At 44.8% G+C, this 18,164-nt stretch overlaps 1 protein-coding gene across 1 annotated transcript; it reads right to left on the minus strand.

Annotated features, from left to right (window-relative positions):
* Nucleotides 1–5,908: 5,908 nt before the first annotated feature.
* Nucleotides 5,909–17,088, minus strand: LOC311609090 (carbonyl reductase [NADPH] 1-like). Its single transcript, XM_084801835.1, has 3 exons — nt 16,722–17,088; nt 10,522–10,629; nt 5,909–6,373 (listed from the first exon to the last, which is right to left on the minus strand). The coding sequence occupies exons 1-3, from the start codon at nt 17,059–17,061 to the stop codon at nt 5,937–5,939; spliced, it is 885 nt and encodes a 294-aa protein (XP_084657961.1). The 5' UTR covers nt 17,062–17,088; the 3' UTR covers nt 5,909–5,936.
* Nucleotides 17,089–18,164: the final 1,076 nt, after the last annotated feature.

Below are 18,164 nucleotides of genomic sequence, written 5' to 3' on the forward strand. Positions count from 1 at the left end.
AGGCAGTAGTGCCCCCTAGTGGCCTTGTTGCTGCACTTCATGCCAAGGTCAATATCTCTCCCTCTCTTCCATCTTGGGAAGTAGGCAAGTGCTTTCTCACTGAGCTGCACCCTAGGCCTTGTGGGTAGCTAAACAGAAGTGTATCCTCTTCCAGTTCTAGCAGGGGTCAAAGGTTAGAGTCTAATCTCTGGCAAAGACTCCTTTCTTTTCTTTCCATTTGCCCTGCCTTTCCCGCCATCCCCTTTTTACTCCCTTTATTTCCTTTAAAAAATCCTTTGCCTTTTTTATACTATGTAGCAGAGGGTGATCTTGTACGCCCCCTCTCTCTTTTTTTTTTTAAGTTTTTTTCTAGACAGGGTTTCTCTGGGTAGCCCTGGCTGTCCTAGACTTGCTTTGTAGACCAGGTTGGCCTCAACTCGTAGTGATCCACCTGCCTCTGCCTCCCCAGTGTTGGGATTAAAAGTGTGCGCCACCACTGAGCCTTAGTATACTTCGTATTAGCTAATTACATCACAAGTCTCTCTCTCTCTCTCTCTCTCTCTCTCTCTCTCTCTCCATTTTTGGTTTTTCGAGACAGGGTTTCTCTGTGTAGCCTTGACTGGCCTGGACTCGTTTTCTAGACCAGGCTGGCCTTAAATTCACAGTGATCTGCCTGCCTCTGCCTCTCAAGTGCTGGGATTAAAGGCGTGTGCCACCACACCTGGCAAGACTTCTCTTTGAAATGCAAAAATAACATTTATATTGTGTTATGAAGTTGAGGGAAACTGGCACATTTTAGGGCTTATGAGATGTCAGTTGGCTGTCCTGGACTCACTCTGTAGACCAGGCTGGCCACGAACTCACAGCGATCAACCTGCCTCTGCCTCCCGAGTGCTGTGATTAAAGGCGTGCATCACCACACCCAGCTCCAATCCTGTTTCTTGATACCACTTGGGAAGTAGCTGGTGTCGGGTGCCCCTGCCACAGACTCACTCACTCCAGCCAACACGCCTCTTCTACCATGATGGACCTGGTTCCCCTTGAACCAGGAGCCTCTCTTCCCTTATGCTGTTTCAGTGAAGTGTTTGGTCACAGTGATAAAGTAACCGACACTGAAAACTGGTACCAAGAGTGGATTGTTGCAGTGATAAACCTGACTAGTGTGGAGGCTTTGGGGACCAGTTTGTGAGGATGGAAGAATCTGGAGCGATGGGCCAAAGAAAGCCTAGAACGTTGGAAGCAGAGGCCATAGTGCGTCCATGGTGCTGGGGGCATGGAAGGCCAGGATGCCAGCAGAGGCCTGGATAGTATTCATACGGCTTAGAGGGGATAAGGGCACTAGTGGGAATCAAAACAGTCACGTTACCCTCAAGCAAAGAATTATACTCTGTTTGTGCTCTGAAAATATGAATGCGGCTTAATTCAAAACGAGCAGACTAAAGCCAGGCGGTGGTGGCGCACGCCTTTAATCCCAGCATTTGGGAGGCAGAGGCAGGTGGATTGCTGTGAGTTCGAGGCCAGCCTGGTCTACAGAGTGATTCCAGTCAAAGCTACACAGAGAAACCCTGTCTCAAAAAAAACCTAACAAACAAACAAACAAACAGACTAATGGTGGGAGAGATTTCCTAACATCATAGCAGTGTGTGATATCACAGCATTGTGTGACATCATAACACTGTGTGACATCATAGCAGTAGTGTGGTTATTGCTCGATGTGTTTAGCCAGATATCTAATCAGAATCCAGAGCAAAAAGTATGACAGAAACATGTGGAAATGTGCAGCAGCTGGGAGTGTGTCATGTAAAGTCCAGGGTGGATGTGGAGGGGGGCGTAATTGTTAAAGAGATTCCTGACGTGACAGGGCAAAGCAGAGTTAGAGATAGGATATGCTCACCTCTCACGAGAACAGACGGGAAAGAGTCTGTTAAGAGCAGTGGGGGGGGGGGGGGGAGACAGACAGGGACAGAGAGTCAGTTGGAAGTCAGCCAGTCAGTTCACAGTGGAGTTTATCTCCACTATAATCAAAGGAAATTACACAATTTGCAGGTGAACTGACAGAACTGGAAAACACCAGGCTGAGGGGGTGAAGCCAGACCCAGGAGACAAAAACGTTGTGTGTTCTCTCTCATTCCTATGCGAGACTTAGCATTAAATCGTTAGATCCAAGTGTTTAGCTTGGGGCACCTGCAGAGTACAGGAAACTAGAGAAGGGCTCTTGTTGGGGGAGGGGAAGAAAGATCTTAGTGGAGGGGACGTAACAGATACAGGTGACATGAGGACAAAGGGGGAGTAAAGGAGAGAGAGGCTGTGGTGGATTAAATAAGAATAGCCTCCATATGCCCAAACATCTGAACGCTTGGTTTCAGAGAGTGGCAGTACTAGGATCCCCAGCACATGGTAGCTGTCAACATGCTCTAGGCAGGAGTTCTTAAACTGTGACTCAAGAAATCAGGTACAGGGCTGGAGAGATGGCTCAGAGGTTAAGAGCACTGACTGCTCCTCCAGAGGTCCTGAGTTCAAATCCCAGCAACCACATGGTGGCTCACAACCATCTGTAATGAGATCTGATGCCCTCTTCTGTCCTGCAGGTGTACATGCAGGTAGAGCACTCACATACATAAAATAAATAAATTTTAAAAAGGAGAAACAAAAAAAACAAATCAGGTACATACAAGCAAAAATACATGAATTGTGGGGCTAGGTGCGACCTCACTGGAGAAGTGTGTCACTGGAGGTGGTCTTGGGACTCTCAGAAGCCCAAGCCAGGCCCTGAAGCACTCTCTCTTCCTGCTGGTAGCCGACCCAGATGTAGAGCTCTCAACTTCTCCAGCACCACGACGCCTGCCTGCACGCGGCTATTGACTGACAGTGGCCTGAACCCCTGAGACTGTATGCAAAGCCAAGTTAAGGGCTTTTCTTTATGAGTGCTGCTATGTCATGGTGTCTGTTCCCAGCACTAGGACCCTGACTGAGATGGAGGTTTGAGTGAGGGGAAGGATGAGAGGGGAAGTCAGAGAGGGGTGGAGAGAGAGAACTAATCTAAGGATGACTGAAAGAAATCACATGGAAACATACTTAATAGTTACACACACACACACACACACACACACACACACACTCACACACACACTCACACACACACACACACACACACTCACACACACACTCACACACACACACACACACTCACACACACACTCACACACACACACACACACTCACACACACACTCACACACACACACACACACACACTCACACACACACACTCACACACACACACTCACACACACACACTCACACACACACACACACACTCACACACACACACACACACACTCACACACACACACACTCACACACACACTCACACACACACTCACACACACACACTCACACACACACACTCACACACACACACTCACACACACACACACACTCACACACACACACACACACACTCACACACACACACACTCACACACACACACACACACTCACACACACACACACACTCACACACACACACACACACACACTCACACACACACACACACTCACACACACACTCACACACTCACACACACACACACACACACACACACACACACACCAATTGGAATCAACCCATACTATACAGGGGACAGTGCTCTTCCTAGAAGCCATAGGCTGCCAAATAAAAATTCAAATGCCAAGTGAGGGAGAGTTCCCCTTGAGTTATTGATTAAGGGTATCCTAGATACCCCCCAACAATTCAGGATATTGCATTGCTTTTGATTAACTACCAGAATTGATGGTAGAAAAGCGTCCTCAACAGTCCCACCTCAGTGTGAACTCCATACACAGTAAGGTATACACAAGGGTGCAGTAGCGGTATCAACACTTTTGGAATAACCAATTGCTTTCAGACTGGATTTAGGGAAGCGGTTCTTGACCTCCCTAATGCTGCAAACCCTTCAAATGGTGTGGTGACCACCTAGTAATAAAATTATTTCACTGCTACTTCATAACTGTAATTTTGCTACTGTTATGAATCATAAACATCTGGTGTGCAGGACATCTGATGTGTGACTCTGTGGGAGCTGTGGCCTACAAGTTGAGAACTGCTCATTTAAGGCCTGCTCCACAGGTGGAAGCACATGCCTAGGACTGTAAAGCTGGCCAAGAACCTGTGTTTGGGGAACTCATAGCCCACGAGGGTAAACCTGTTACTGTTATCTTGGGAACTGGGCATAGGATGTAACTGCCCCAAGGTTTACCCAGCTCCACACCTGTAGATCAGCTTAGCTCTCAGACTTCATCAGAGAATTTTTTTTTGTGTGCAGTGGATAATGATAAATAAAGAAACTCATAACTGGTCTAAGTGCAGAGAGTAAGTGTCTGTGGCGTGCTCACCAACAAAAAGGATGCCATGTCACCATTTCCCCCAGGACTTAGGGGCTGCTTGGGAAAAAGAGGCAGAAAGTGTTTAAGGCAGAGGTTGGGGAAGACCAGAGCAAAGTACTGTCCTCTGAACATGACAGACGACTGCGCTCATAAACCCCGACGGCCGTGCTTGATTGTACAATGACAGCGTCCTAGCAGAGTGGGGAGGGTCCCGTAAGCTCCCACCCCTAATTGAGGAGCTGTGGACAGATAATGGCTTCTGTGGGGAGGAGAGTCAGTTTTCTTTAAGAATGTGACCATGTCTGCAATCTCAGCACTGTGGGTTCGAGGCCAGCCTGGTCTACAAAGAGTCCAGGATGGTCAGAGCTACCCAGAGAAACGCAGTCTCAAAAAACAAAACAAACAAACAAACAAACCAAAACACAACAAAAAATGCATAAAGTTGGAAAAGGGTGGGAAAATTGGGGATGGTTCTTGGAGTAAAGGGGAGGAACAGGGGAGGAATATAATAAAAATACATTGTATGCATTTATGAAAAATTTTAAAAATTTATAAAAACAGTTTAAGAGCTATCACAATCTTATCTCAAAAATCAAAAAAGGAGGAAGTCACCTGAGCAGAGCACCCACACCTCAGGTTTTCTTATGTCCATACCATGCAAGCATGCATCTACATGTCTAATACTGTGCAAGCATGCATCTACATGTCTAATACCATGCAAGAATGCATCTACATGTCTAATACTGTGCAAGCATGCACCCACATGTCTGATACCTTGCAAGCATGCACCCACATGTCTAATACCATGCAAGCATGCATCTACATGTCTAATACCATGCAAGCATGCATCTACATGTCTAATACCATGCAAGCATGCATCTACATGTCTAATACCATGCAAGCATGCATCTACATGTCTAATACCATGCAATCATGCATTTACATGCCTAATACCATGGAAACATGCATCCACATGTCTAATACCATGCAAGCATGCATCCACATGTCTAATACCATGCAAGCATGCATCCACATGTCTAATACTGTGCAAGCATGCATCCACATGTCTAATACCATGTAAGCATGCATCCACATGTCTAATACTGTGTAACTATGCATCTACATGTATAATACCGTGCAAGCATGCATCCACATGTCAATACCATGCAAACATGCACCCACATGCCTAACATACACATACAAACACACACAATAAATGAACACACATAAAGAATCAATTCATCTTGATTTTCACTCATTATTTCTAACAATTTTATTGTTTTTCTTGAAGGAAATCACAAAACATCATAGAAGCAGAATTAGAACTCTGAAGCTGGACAAAGAGGCCACACCTGTAATCCCAGCATTTGGGAGGCAGAGGCAGGTGGATCGCTGTGAGTTTGAGGCCAGCCTGGTCTACAAAGTGAGTCCAGGCCAGCCTGGGCTACATAGAGAAACCCCTGTCTTGAAAAAACCCAAACCCAACCAACCAACCAAGCGAACCGTGGAAGAATTAGAACTCTTTATCACTTTAGGACAGGACACAAATGGGGGCTGTGGGAAGAGTTGCGTTCACCATTGTTCAATCTTTTTCTCACTAACAAACTGCCCGTGAGGCCCCTCTGCATCTGGCGGCAAAAGGGCCAAGTACACGGGCGTCTCTGCCCCTTCTTCCGGGCTTTTTGTGGCTTTGGGCCCCGCCATGTCGGTTCTCACCCACCCAGGGCAGCAGGCGTTCAGGAGGACCTTGTCCCCCCTCCTCTGCTCGATGAGTTTCCTGGCATGGATTCTGGACAGGACGGTCACCCCGATCTTGGTCACCCCATAGGCAGTGTTAGGCCAGCCTTCCTGCGCGTGCACCCCTTTCTTTGCGTCGTCCACAAACTTGTTCATGAGCCCCACCAGCTCCTCCTCTGTGATGGTCTCGCTTCGGAACTTCTGCTGCAGCTCTGGGCTGCAGTTCTTCAGGGCCTTGAGACTTATTATGCTCGACACGTTCACTACTCTGCCTGAGATACACAACGTGAACATAGAAACGGTGAGTCCCAGGCGGCAGGGTGTGTAAGGTAGAACGTTCCCACTTGAGAAAATACCAGCAGTGTGCATTTGAAGAGGAGCACACACAAACAGCACCCCGGTAGTACAAGGCAAACTTGAGGCGGGTTGAGCAGGCAAGAGGCAGGCGTTGAAAAGACCTGCCCTCTGAGGTCTGCGGAACACAGCCCTGACAAGTACTGGAATCTTCTAAGAGGATAGGCTGGGCCAAAGGACAGAGTTTAAATTGCATATGTATGTATGTATGTATGTATGTATGTATGTATGTATGTATGTATTTATTTATTTATGTATTTATTTATGGTTTTTCAAGACAGGGTTTCTCTATGTAGCCTTGGCTGTCCTGGACTCACTTTGTAGACCAGGGTGGCCTCAAACTCACAGCGATCTGCCTACCTCTGCCTCCTGAGTGCTGGGATTAAAGGTGTGCGCCACCACACCCAGCTGACACTTTTAACATATGCCAGGTGTGGTGGCCCACGCCTTTAATCCCAGCACTTGGGACTTAGAGGCAAGCAGATTGCTGTGAGTTTGAGGCCAGCCTGGTCTACAAAGTGAGTCCAGGACAGCCAAGAGAAACCCTGTCTCAAAAAACAAAACAAAAACAAAAGTGTCTTTTTTGTCGTTACTGGTGTCCCATAACACAGAGACAAGTGCATCGTGGACCACAGTCCTCAGAAGATCTCTTTGATGCCTTTATTGAGCCTTTTGTTGGTGAGATGGATTGTCTAGGTCTACTGTGAAGGGCTACTGTGGAAAAGAATTCACACTAGTTAGCTCTACCCATTCTTCCGTCCTGTGCTCCTGTCACCATAACTAACCTGCCCCTATGGAAAGAGGAGGGGCCAGCTGCAGTGGGGGTGGGAGGCCTACAAAGAAGGCCACCCGAGAGAGGGTGGCTCACTGGCCAAATTTTTTTATAACATTAGAAGAATTTATGATGAAAGGTGTGTGATGGTCGATCATGCGCAGCTTGTCGGAAAGACAACATGAGCCAGGAGGAAAGTGGAGTCAGAGTACAGTAATCTCTGCTAAGCATGCTAAGGCCTTGGGCTTCCCATGAGAGGGTTTTGGGTGGGGAGTAGTGACAAAGACAACAGGAACAGAAAGGAAAAAACCCGAGTGACCTTGTAACTGTGCTGGCAGCCGAGAGGCTTCTATAGAGATGGGCTGGCAGACAGGGGACTCTTAGGCATGATGCTACATTCTGACTGTGAGGTGAGGGTTCTCTGAGGGGCAAGCACAGTGACTGTTGTGTTGCCAAGGGGATTTATGAAGAATTATGGTTGGATCGAGGGAGTATGCTATGAGGAGGTAGAAAGGTTAGGGACGATGGATGGGTGTCAGGAGAAGGGAATTCTGGGAGTGCTCGAAGCAGGGAAAATTTTTCTGGGTGGTGTGTCCAGTGGGTAGGTAGGTGTTGGTGAAAGCCTAAGCGAGGCCACTCAGGTTGTGAGGCCTTGGACACACAGAGGGGCATCGGGCTGGTGGAATTTTGAACCGAAACTTGGAGAAGGAAAATGAGGCAATTATACAAATCATGGCACAGAGAGTCTCTGTGGGTGCTGGGGAACAGTGACAGATGAGGCCCAGCAGAGAGGTCTGCTGGAGTGGGAGAGGAAGCTGGACCCAAAAAGGAGATGCCAAGCTGACCTCAGGCAGGCAGACCCCCGGAGGGCAGACCCCCGTGTTGGCATAAGGTTATGGTGTAATTCAAATGTTGATTTCTGTATCCCCCATATCTGACTGTAAGTCTTTATTTGTGAATATCCTGTCTCAAAATGTTGTATAAACTCCCAGTTGTCCCTTTATATGCTCCCAAAAAAATCAGCTTATAGCCAATCACTGAGCAGGGCAGAGAGTAGCTTTGGACTTCCTGGCAGCCAGGGGAGGAGGAGTTAGAAGGAGGAGGAGGGATTCAGCCACAGGCAGAGGCGACGGAGAGATGAAGAAAGTTCTGCTGGAGCAAAGGAAGAACTAAAAAGTGAGTAACTTGGGAATTTTGTCAAACGGCATGGCCATGTGTTCCGGGGGCCACTGCTTGACAAAGTTCCAGTGCCCGGATATCTTAGGTAGATCCTTCATTGCCCCTGGTAGACATTTCTTACTGTTAGAGGCCCTAGCATAGAACTGCAATAATTTGCCCAAGGGGCATGTCCCATGAAAGCCTTCACTTACCAGGAAACTGGGGCAGAGGGGAGGACATCCTATTGGGACTCTAGATGAGAGAATCATGGGAGAAAGGCAAAGTAGAAGGATCCAGAGGGTCCTAGAAACCTACAAGTAGAACATTATGATAAGCAGATTTGGGCCCAGGGGTCCTGCTCAAACTAAGTCACCAGCCAAGGACCATACAGGTGGTAAACTTTAAACCCCTACCCAGATCTACCCAATGGTCAGAACATTCTCCACAGTAGAGGGGAGAGTGGGATATGACTTTCACACGACCTCTGGTGCCTCATATTTGACCATGTCCCCTGGAGGGGGAGACCTGGTGGCACTCAGAGGAAGGACAGCAGGTTACCAAGAAGAGACTTGGTACCCTATGAGCATATACAGGGGGAGGAAATGCCCCTCAGGAACAGTCATAGGGGAGGGGAATAAGGGGAAAATGGGAGGGAGGGAAGAATGGGAGGATACAAGGGATGGGATAACCATTGAGATGTAACAAGAATAAATTAATAAAAATTTTTAAAAAAGAAAACACACACACACAAAAGAACTGCAATAATTTAACAAAAGCTGGTGTTAATAAACAAATAATAAAATTAATGGAAAATTCCTGAGAAAAGCAGCTATGCAGAAAATGGAGGCTTCCATAGAATTTATTTGGGCTTACTTTTAGATTATTAATAAAGGATATTATTAAGGAATGAGAAAGGCTTTAGGAAAAATTGTTTAAGAAGAAAAACATAGGGACGTTTAGAAGCTGAGAAACTAATTGAATCATTAGAGTTTCATGTTCAGCTTTAGAAAGAAAAGACCAGCACAGACAAGAAAACGTTTCGATCAGGCTGCTGTGGACAGACCTTAGTACCTGACAAGAAAACGTTTCAGTCAGGCTGCTGTGGACAGACCTCAGTGCCATCCTGAAGGCAGAGTAAACGGTTTAGGGTCCCTGATGTCCTCTTGTTCCTCACATGATGGTAACAAAGATAAAAATCGTATTGGAGCAAGGGCTCAGGACAGGGGCACAGAGGAAAATGGTTAGCTGCCTGCTTCCCTGAGCAGACTTGCCAGACTAGGATTCTTCTGATAGTGTAGGTACAGACCACCTTTCCTTAAATAAGGAGTTACATGATATTTTAAGAATCAAAGAAAAAAAATGGCATTATGCCAAATATAAAAGACAATGGAGGAAGGAGAGGAAGAATTAAACAAACAAGAGTCAGAGAGATTGAACTTATGGAGAAAGATAAGTTCGATGCAACAAGTGACAGGAAATAACTTCTGAGTCTCTTAATTCTATGCCAAACTGAAATAGGATCAAACTCAAATAGAGCCATCCTGTCTAACATTCCAGTAACCGCAAGGCTTTATGACGCTAATTTTAAGGAAGAAAACTTTGAGTTGAAAGAGAATGATTTTAACATAATGTTAACTTTTAGTTATTATAAAATTCACTATTTGCCTTCTTTGTTTCTGTATACTTATGTAACCAAAAAGTTATGTAATCAATAATCAAAATTTCTAAGGAAACGATTTTGTGTATAAATAAAGCCTGCAAGAGCCACAGGTTGTCAGAGCAGGAAAAGCCATCTCCGGATGCGCTTCCTCTCTGTCTGTCTCTCACGACGACATCGCACAGTGTCCCGCGTCTGATTCCTCCCTCATGGCCCTGCACCTACGCTTCTTTAAGCCCCTTCCTTCATCCAGAGCGGGACGCCGCAGGCAAGGATGAGTCAGGATCACATGGAGGGTTAAGAACAGACTTAAACTGCTCAAGATCATTTTGTAAAGCTTTATAAACAAATAAAAAGAGTCAATTATTTGTGTGGTAGCTAGGTTAAGAGAGAAAATAAGAGAAACAGCTATATAAAAATAATCTTTAACAGGGCAGACCCCAGGAGGGAGGGCAGAGCGAGTCACCCACCAGACTCACCTTGTGGTTTGATTAGAGGAAGCAGCTCTGTGCAGACCGCCTGAGTACCAAAGAAGTTTGTTTTCATTGCTGCTTCTGCTTGCATGTGGAAGTGGGGGAGACCAGGGTCTTTGCACGGGAGAGAGAGAGAGCAGTAATGGAGAACTCTCATTAGTCAGAACTTGATAGAACAGTGTAGAAGAATCTTAATTCAGACATGGCTGCTCTGGCAAGAGAGCACATCCAACGACCTAGGTCTGTGTGATCTGGCTGGAATGCAGACACACTTTTAATCTTAAGAGACAGAGACAAACAAATCTGAGTTCAAGGCCAGCCTAGTACAGAGCTAGTTTCAGGTAAAGAAAAGCTTAGGTCCAGGCATGGTGAAGGAACCAGCCTCCTTCAAGACCCCCCATTAAGGCCAAAGTCTGGGGGAATGCAAAAACTGGCCTACCCAGTCCTCCCTTAAGGACCCCCATTAAGGCCAAAGTCTTTAAATCTTATCTGCTTGGAGAGTCCAGTTTGTCCCAAGGACAGCCGGCCTGTGCTGAGAGTCCAGTTTAGCTCAAGGACAGCAAGATTGTGTTACAGCTTGTGTTTAAAATTTTCCACTTTCTCAGAAATGTACTTACCCCTCCCAACTAATAAAGTTCCTAACGCCCCTGTGACTGCTTCAACCAATCTTCTCCATAGGTCAACTTGTCCCTCTACCCATTACCCAACCACGAAATGCTGAGGCTTGTAACTCCCTACTTACAGCTTTTCTGCCCAAATGCCAACCAATAATATACTGTAAAACTCATTTATTTGTCTAAAACCTATAAAAAGCCCATGCCTCTGTTTCTCAGGGTCTGCAGCTTAAAAGAGCTGGACAGACCCTATCGCATTGGCTCAATAAATTCCTATGAGCCGGGCGTGGTGGCGCATGCCTTTAATCCCAGCACTCAGGAGGCAGAGGCAGGCGGATCGCTGTGAGTTCGAGGCCAGCCTGGTCTACAGAGCGAGTCCAGGACAGCCAAGGCTACACAGAGAAACCCTGTCTCAAAAAACAAAACAAAACAAAAAATAAATAAATTCCTATGCATTTACATTGACAACGGACTCCAGAAATGGACTAGAGATCTCTCTAGAGGTCTCAGTCTTACAATGGTGGTACATGCCTTTAATCCAAGCACTCAGAAGACAGAGACATGCAGATTTCTGAGTTCTAGTCTGTTCTGTTCAGTCAGTGTGGTTGAGTCAGTGAGTTGAGAGGCAGTGCAATGGAGTTGAGTTCCTGGCAGTTTAGTTCATGGAACTAGACAGAGATCCTGCAAACCCTAAGAGATCACAGATGCCAGGCCAGACTACTATACCCAGTGAACAATCAACAGCCATTGATGGAGAAAACAAGATATTACATGACAAAAACAAATTCAAACAATACCTATGCACAAATCTGGTTTTACAGAAATGACTAGAAGAAAAACTCCACCCCAAAGGGATAAACTACAACCAAAATTACATGGGAAATAGATAACTACACCGTCACTAAAACACAACCACACACTCTACTGCAACCAACACCAAAATCAAGGGACTTAACACTCACTGGTTATTAATATCTCTCAACACCAATGGTCTCAATTCTTCAATAAAAAGACACAGACTAACTGAATGGATGCATAAACAAGATCCAACACTCTTCTGCATTCAAGAAACACACCTCAGCCACAAGGATAGACATTACCTCAGGGTAAAGGCAGTAAAAAGATATACCAAGCAAATAGACACAAGATGCAAGCTCGTGTAGCCATTTTAATATCTAATAAAATAGACTTTCAACCAAAATTAATCAAAAAGGATGAGGAAGACCACTTCATACTCATCAAAGGTAAAGCCAACCAAGATGACATCACAATTCTGAACATCTATGTTCCCAATACAAGGGCACCCACATTTGTAAAAGAACTATTAACAAAGCTTAAGCCACATGTCAATCCTCACACATTAATAGTGGGAAACTTCAACAACCCACTTTCACCAAAGGATAAATCATTGAAACAGAAACTAAACCGAGAAAGAAGGACACTAACCAACGTCATGAATCAAATGGATCTAACAGATATCTACAAAACTTTTCACCCAAACACAAAGGATTATACCTTCTTCTCAGCACCCCATGGAACCTTCTCCAAAATTGTTTATATAGTAGGTCACAAAGCAAGCCTCAACAGATTTGAGAAGATTGAAATAATTCCTTGTATCCTATCAGATCACCATGGTCTTAGGCTGCACTTCAACAACAACAGATATAACAAAAGCCTACATATACATGGAAATTAAACAACTCTCTACTTAATGACACCTGGGTCAGGGAAGAAATCAAGAAAGAAATTAAGGAATTCCTGAAATTCAACAAAAATGAAAGAACAACATACCCAAATCTGTGGGACACTAAGTGCTGTTATAAAGAAATTGGAAACATCTCCTATAAGCAACTTAATGACACATCTGGAAGCCCTAGAAAAAAAAGAAGCAGAAATACCAAGAGGTGTAGACATCTGGAAATAATCAAACTCAGGGCTGAAATCAACAAATTAGAAACAAATGGAACAACTCACAGAATCAACAAAACTAGGAGCTGGTTCTTTGAGAAAATCAACAAGATAGACAAACTCTTAGCCAAACTAACTAAAAGGCAGAGAGACACTATCCAAATCAACAAAATCAGAAATGAAAAGGAAGACACAACAAGAGACACTGAGGAAATACAAAGATTCACAAGATCCTACTTTAAAGGCATCTATGACACAAAATTTGAAAATCTAAGGGAAATTGACAATTTTCTTGATTGATTCCACTTGTCAGAATTGAATCAAGACCAGACAAACAAACTAAATATTCCTATTTCTCCTACAGAAATAAAAGCAATCATTAATAGTCTCCCAACCAAAAAAAACCCAGGGGATGGTTTCAGTGTAGAATTCTACCAGACCTTCAAAGAAGAGCTAATACCAATACTCTTCAAACTACTCTAAAAGATATAAATGGATGGAACATTACCAAATTCATTCTATGAGGCACAGTCACATTAATACCTAAACCCCACAAAAACCCAACAAAAGAGAATTTTGTAACAATTTCTCTTATCAACATTAACACAAAAATACTCAATAAAATACTTGCAAACTGAGTACAAGAACATATCGAAGATATCATTCACCATGACCAGGTGGGCTTCATTCCAGGCATGCAGGGATAGTTTAATATATGGAAATTCATCAATGTAATCCACCATATAAACAAACTGAAAGAAAAAAACCCACATGATCATCTCCTTAGATGCAGAACAAGCATTTGACAAAATCCAATACCTATTCATGTTTAAAGTCTTGGAGAGACCAGGGATACAAGGCACATACATAAACATAAGAAAGGCTATATACAGCAAGCCCATAGCCAACATCAAATTAAATGGACAGATACTCAAGGAAATTCCTCTAAAATCAGGGACCAGGCAAGGCTGCCCACTGTCTCCATATGTCTTCAATATAGTTCTTAAAGTTCTAGCCAGAGCAATAAGACAACAAAAGGAGATCAAGGGGATCCAAATGGGAAAGGAGGAAGTCAAACTATCCCTATTTGCAGATGCTATGATAGATTACATAAGTGACCCCCAAAATTCCACCAGAGAACTACTACAGCTGATAAACACCTTCAGCAAAGTGGCTGGATACAAAATTAACTCAAAAAAGTCAGTAGCCCTCCTGTATACAAATGACAACCATGCAGAAGAAGAAATTAAGAAAGCTACATTCTTCATGATAGCTACAAGCAATATAAAGTATCTAGGAGTAACTGTAACCAAGCAAGAGAAGGACTTGTTTTAAAAAAAAAAACAAACTTCAAATCTCTGAAGAAGGAGATTGAAGATAACATCAGAAGATGGAAAGATCTCCCTTGTTCATGGATTGGGAGAATTAACATAGTAAAAATGGCCATCTTACCAAAAGCAATTTACTGATTCAATGCAATCCCTATCAAAATACCCACACAATTTTTAAAGACATTGAAAGATCAATTCTCAACTTCATATGGAAAAGCAACAAAACCTAGAATAGCTACAACAACATGTACAATAAAAAATCCTGCAGAGGAATTTCCATACCTGATCTCAAGCTGTACTATAGAGCAACAGTAATTTAAACAGCATGGTACTGGCACAGCAATAGGCTGGTTAATCAATGGAATTGAATAGAAGGCCCAGAAATAAATCTATACACATTTGGTCACTTGATTTTTGACGAAGAAGCCAAATCTATTCAATGGAACAAGGATAGCATCTTCAAAAAATAGTGCTGGTCTAACTAGATGTCTACATGTAGAAAAATGCAATTAGACCTATATTTATCACCATGCACAAAACTCAAGTCCAAGTGGATTAAAGACCTCAACATAAAACAAGAGACACTAAATCTGTTAAAAGAAAAATAGGAAAGAGGCTAGGACTCATTGGCACAGGAGACAACTTCCTGAACAGAACACCAACATCCCAGGCCTTAAGGTCAACAATTAATAAATGAGACCTCATGAGGCTGAGAAGCTTCTGTCAGTCAGAGCAAAGCAATAGCCTACAGACTGGGAAAAGATCTTCACCAACTCTACATTTGACAAAGGTCTAATATCCAAAATATATAAAGAACTCAAGAAATTAAACACTACCAAGCCAAATAACCCAATTGAGAAATGGGGCCCAGAACTAAATAGAGAATTCTCAACAGAGAAGAAATGCTCAACCTCCTTAGTCATCAGGGAAATGCAAATCAAAACAACTCTGAGATTCCATCTTACACCCATCAGAATGGCTAAGATCAAAAACTCATGTGACAGCACATGCTGGCAAGATTATGGAGAAAAGGGAACACTCCTTCATTGCTGGTGGGAGTGCAAACTTGTACAACCACTTTGGAAATCAATCTGGCACTTTCTCAGAATACTGGGAATGGAACTACCTCAAGACCCAGCTATTCTACTCCTTGGAATAAACCCAGAAGGTACATTACCACACAACAAGGACATATGCTCAACCATGTCCATAGCAGACTTATTCATAATAGCCAGAACCGAGAAACAAACTAAATGTCCCTCAGTCAAAGAATGAAGAAACTGTGGTACATTTACACTATGGAATACTACTCAGCTATTAAGCTGGTGGGAGTGCAAACTTGTACAACCACTTTGGAAATCAATCTGGCACTTTCTCAGAATACTGGGAATGGAACTACCTCAAGACCCAGCTATTCTACTCCTTGGAATAAACCCAGAAGGTACATTACCACACAACAAGGACATATGCTCAACCATGTCCATAGCAGACTTATTCATAATAGCCAGAACCGAGAAACAAACTAAATGTCCCTCAGTCAAAGAATGAAGAAACTGTGGTACATTTACACTATGGAATACTACTCAGCTATTAAAAACAAGGAAATGATGAAATTTGTGGGCAAATGGATGGAATACTCACTTATAATTGGACACTAGCCCAACAGGGATGCCTCTTGAAAGTCTTCACTTACCAGGAGATTGGGATAGATGCCCGGACCTCCTATTGGGACTTTAGGTGAGAGAAGTATGGGAGAATGGGGAAATAGATTGTCCCAGGGGGTTCTGCTCAAACTATTGCACCAACCAAAGACAATACATGCAGTAAATATTAAAGCCCTATCCAGATCTAGCCAAGGGACAGGACATTTTCCACAGTTGTGTGGAGAGCAGGGACTGACTCTGACATGATCTCTGGTGCCCCATATTTGACCACTTTCCCTTGGTGGGGAGGCCTGGTGGCACTCAGAGAAAGAATAGGAAGGCTACCAAGATGGGACTTGATGGGCTGTGACCATGTGGGGGGGGAGGAGGTCCCCTTCTGTCACAGACCTAGGGGAGGGGACTAGGGTGCAAGCGGGAGGGAGAGGAACAAGCGGAGACAAGCAAGGGAATAACAATTGAGATGTAATCTGAATAAATTAATTAAAAAAAAAAACCGGACTGGAATGAAAAAAGAAAAGGCCCCAACTTCTCAAGGCCTCAAGGGAGTTCTTCAGGCACCACATAACACTCTCTCCTTACTGAAGCTCCCAAACTACCTTCCTCCTTTGCAAGAACCTGCTGTGATCCCCACAAGTCAGAGGTGCCCCCAACCCATCTCCCTGTACTTCGAGGCCAAGAGCAGACCCCACCTGGCTGCACCTTGCTGAAGAAGTCCGTATCTTTTGGTGGATTATTCTTGGGCCAGGTGCCAATGCCCGCGTTGTTGACCAGCACGTTAAGTCCCCCGTACTCCCTGCGCAGAAAGTCGCGGAGCGCGCGGATGCTCTGCAGGTCGTCGATGTCCAGCTGGTGGAAACGTGGGCTCAGGCCCTCCGCCTGCAGCTGCTGCACCGCCGCCAGGCCACGCGCCTCGTCCCGCGCTGTGAGCACCACGTCCCCAGAGAACTTCCGACACAGGTCACGCGCGATCGCAAAGCCAATACCCTTGTTAGCCCCAGTCACCAGAGCAACATGGCCGCAGGACGACATGGCTGGGCGGACACTGAGAGGCACCGCCAGAAGAACTGACTCAGCTCACTACAGGCTACCAAGATGTTGTTGGACTTGAGATCTCCTGTGGAAACATCAGGCCCAGAGCCCAGATACCCGAGCAGTCTTGGGCAACGCTCTTGGCACAACTCTGGAGTTCCAGAGCAAACAAGACGGGCGAGTCTGAGTTAGTGATGGTTGAAGTGACCGTCTCACAGAGAGGCATCTTAGTGGCTAATCGTCTTCATTGGTGAGTGTTTACACTGGTCAGCACTGTGTGTAGACTCGGTTTTATAGCGGCTTACTACAAGGGAAACTCGATAGTTTGTCGTAGATGGAACATGGGACGTATTAACAGAAAGTTAAAAAAAAGGGTGAATGGCGAGGGCAGACCATGGAGACCCCGAGAACCCCCCACCCACCCAAGCCTAGCTTTCTCTTGAATGAATTTTAGACGATCGTGGCTCGGCTGACCTGAAAAGGAAACGCACAAGAAGGGAAGCCAGGACTTCGTCAAGACAGCTCATGTGGCTCCTGGCAGCTGCTCACCTGGCAGCCTGGCAGCCAAGAACCCTTCAGTTGGCCACGTGATTAGGTCTGACCTTTCACTTGTCTGTATTGAACTTCCTATGTTGCTTCAAGAAATGGCATCTGTCCTGACCATTGGTTCCCCCCTCCCCTGCCCTTCCGCCCTCCTTTTTCTGGAGTTTGTAACATTTCTCTACAAATGAAGTTAACTGTTTACAGCTAGTGTAGACGGAGCTGCGTGTAAGGAATGAGTGAGGCCTGAAGGCCGTTCACTGCTTGCATGAAAGGAAAACCTGCTAGCTGATGCTTGGCTGGATTTTCCATAAATGGAGGGAAACATTTTACAGTTTCGACAGGCTTAGACACCTGGACCCTGGAAAGCTAACATTGTCCCTGCAGGTCAGAATGGCTCCTTCCAGGGCACAGGGCACCACCCGAGGGCACCAGGGAGCACTTTTTTTGGTTTAAATTTAAATTCAAAAGTTTAAGTTAGTATCTATTGCATGTGGAACACATTTCCCCCACGTTCCCTACCCCCTTCGCTGTCCCACGCCCACCGCTTCCCTCTCCCCCAA

The sequence above is a fragment of the Acomys minous genome (genome assembly GCF_964271855.1).
Source record: "Acomys minous genome assembly, chromosome: 11".
Classification (NCBI taxonomy): domain Eukaryota; kingdom Metazoa; phylum Chordata; class Mammalia; order Rodentia; family Muridae; genus Acomys; species Acomys minous.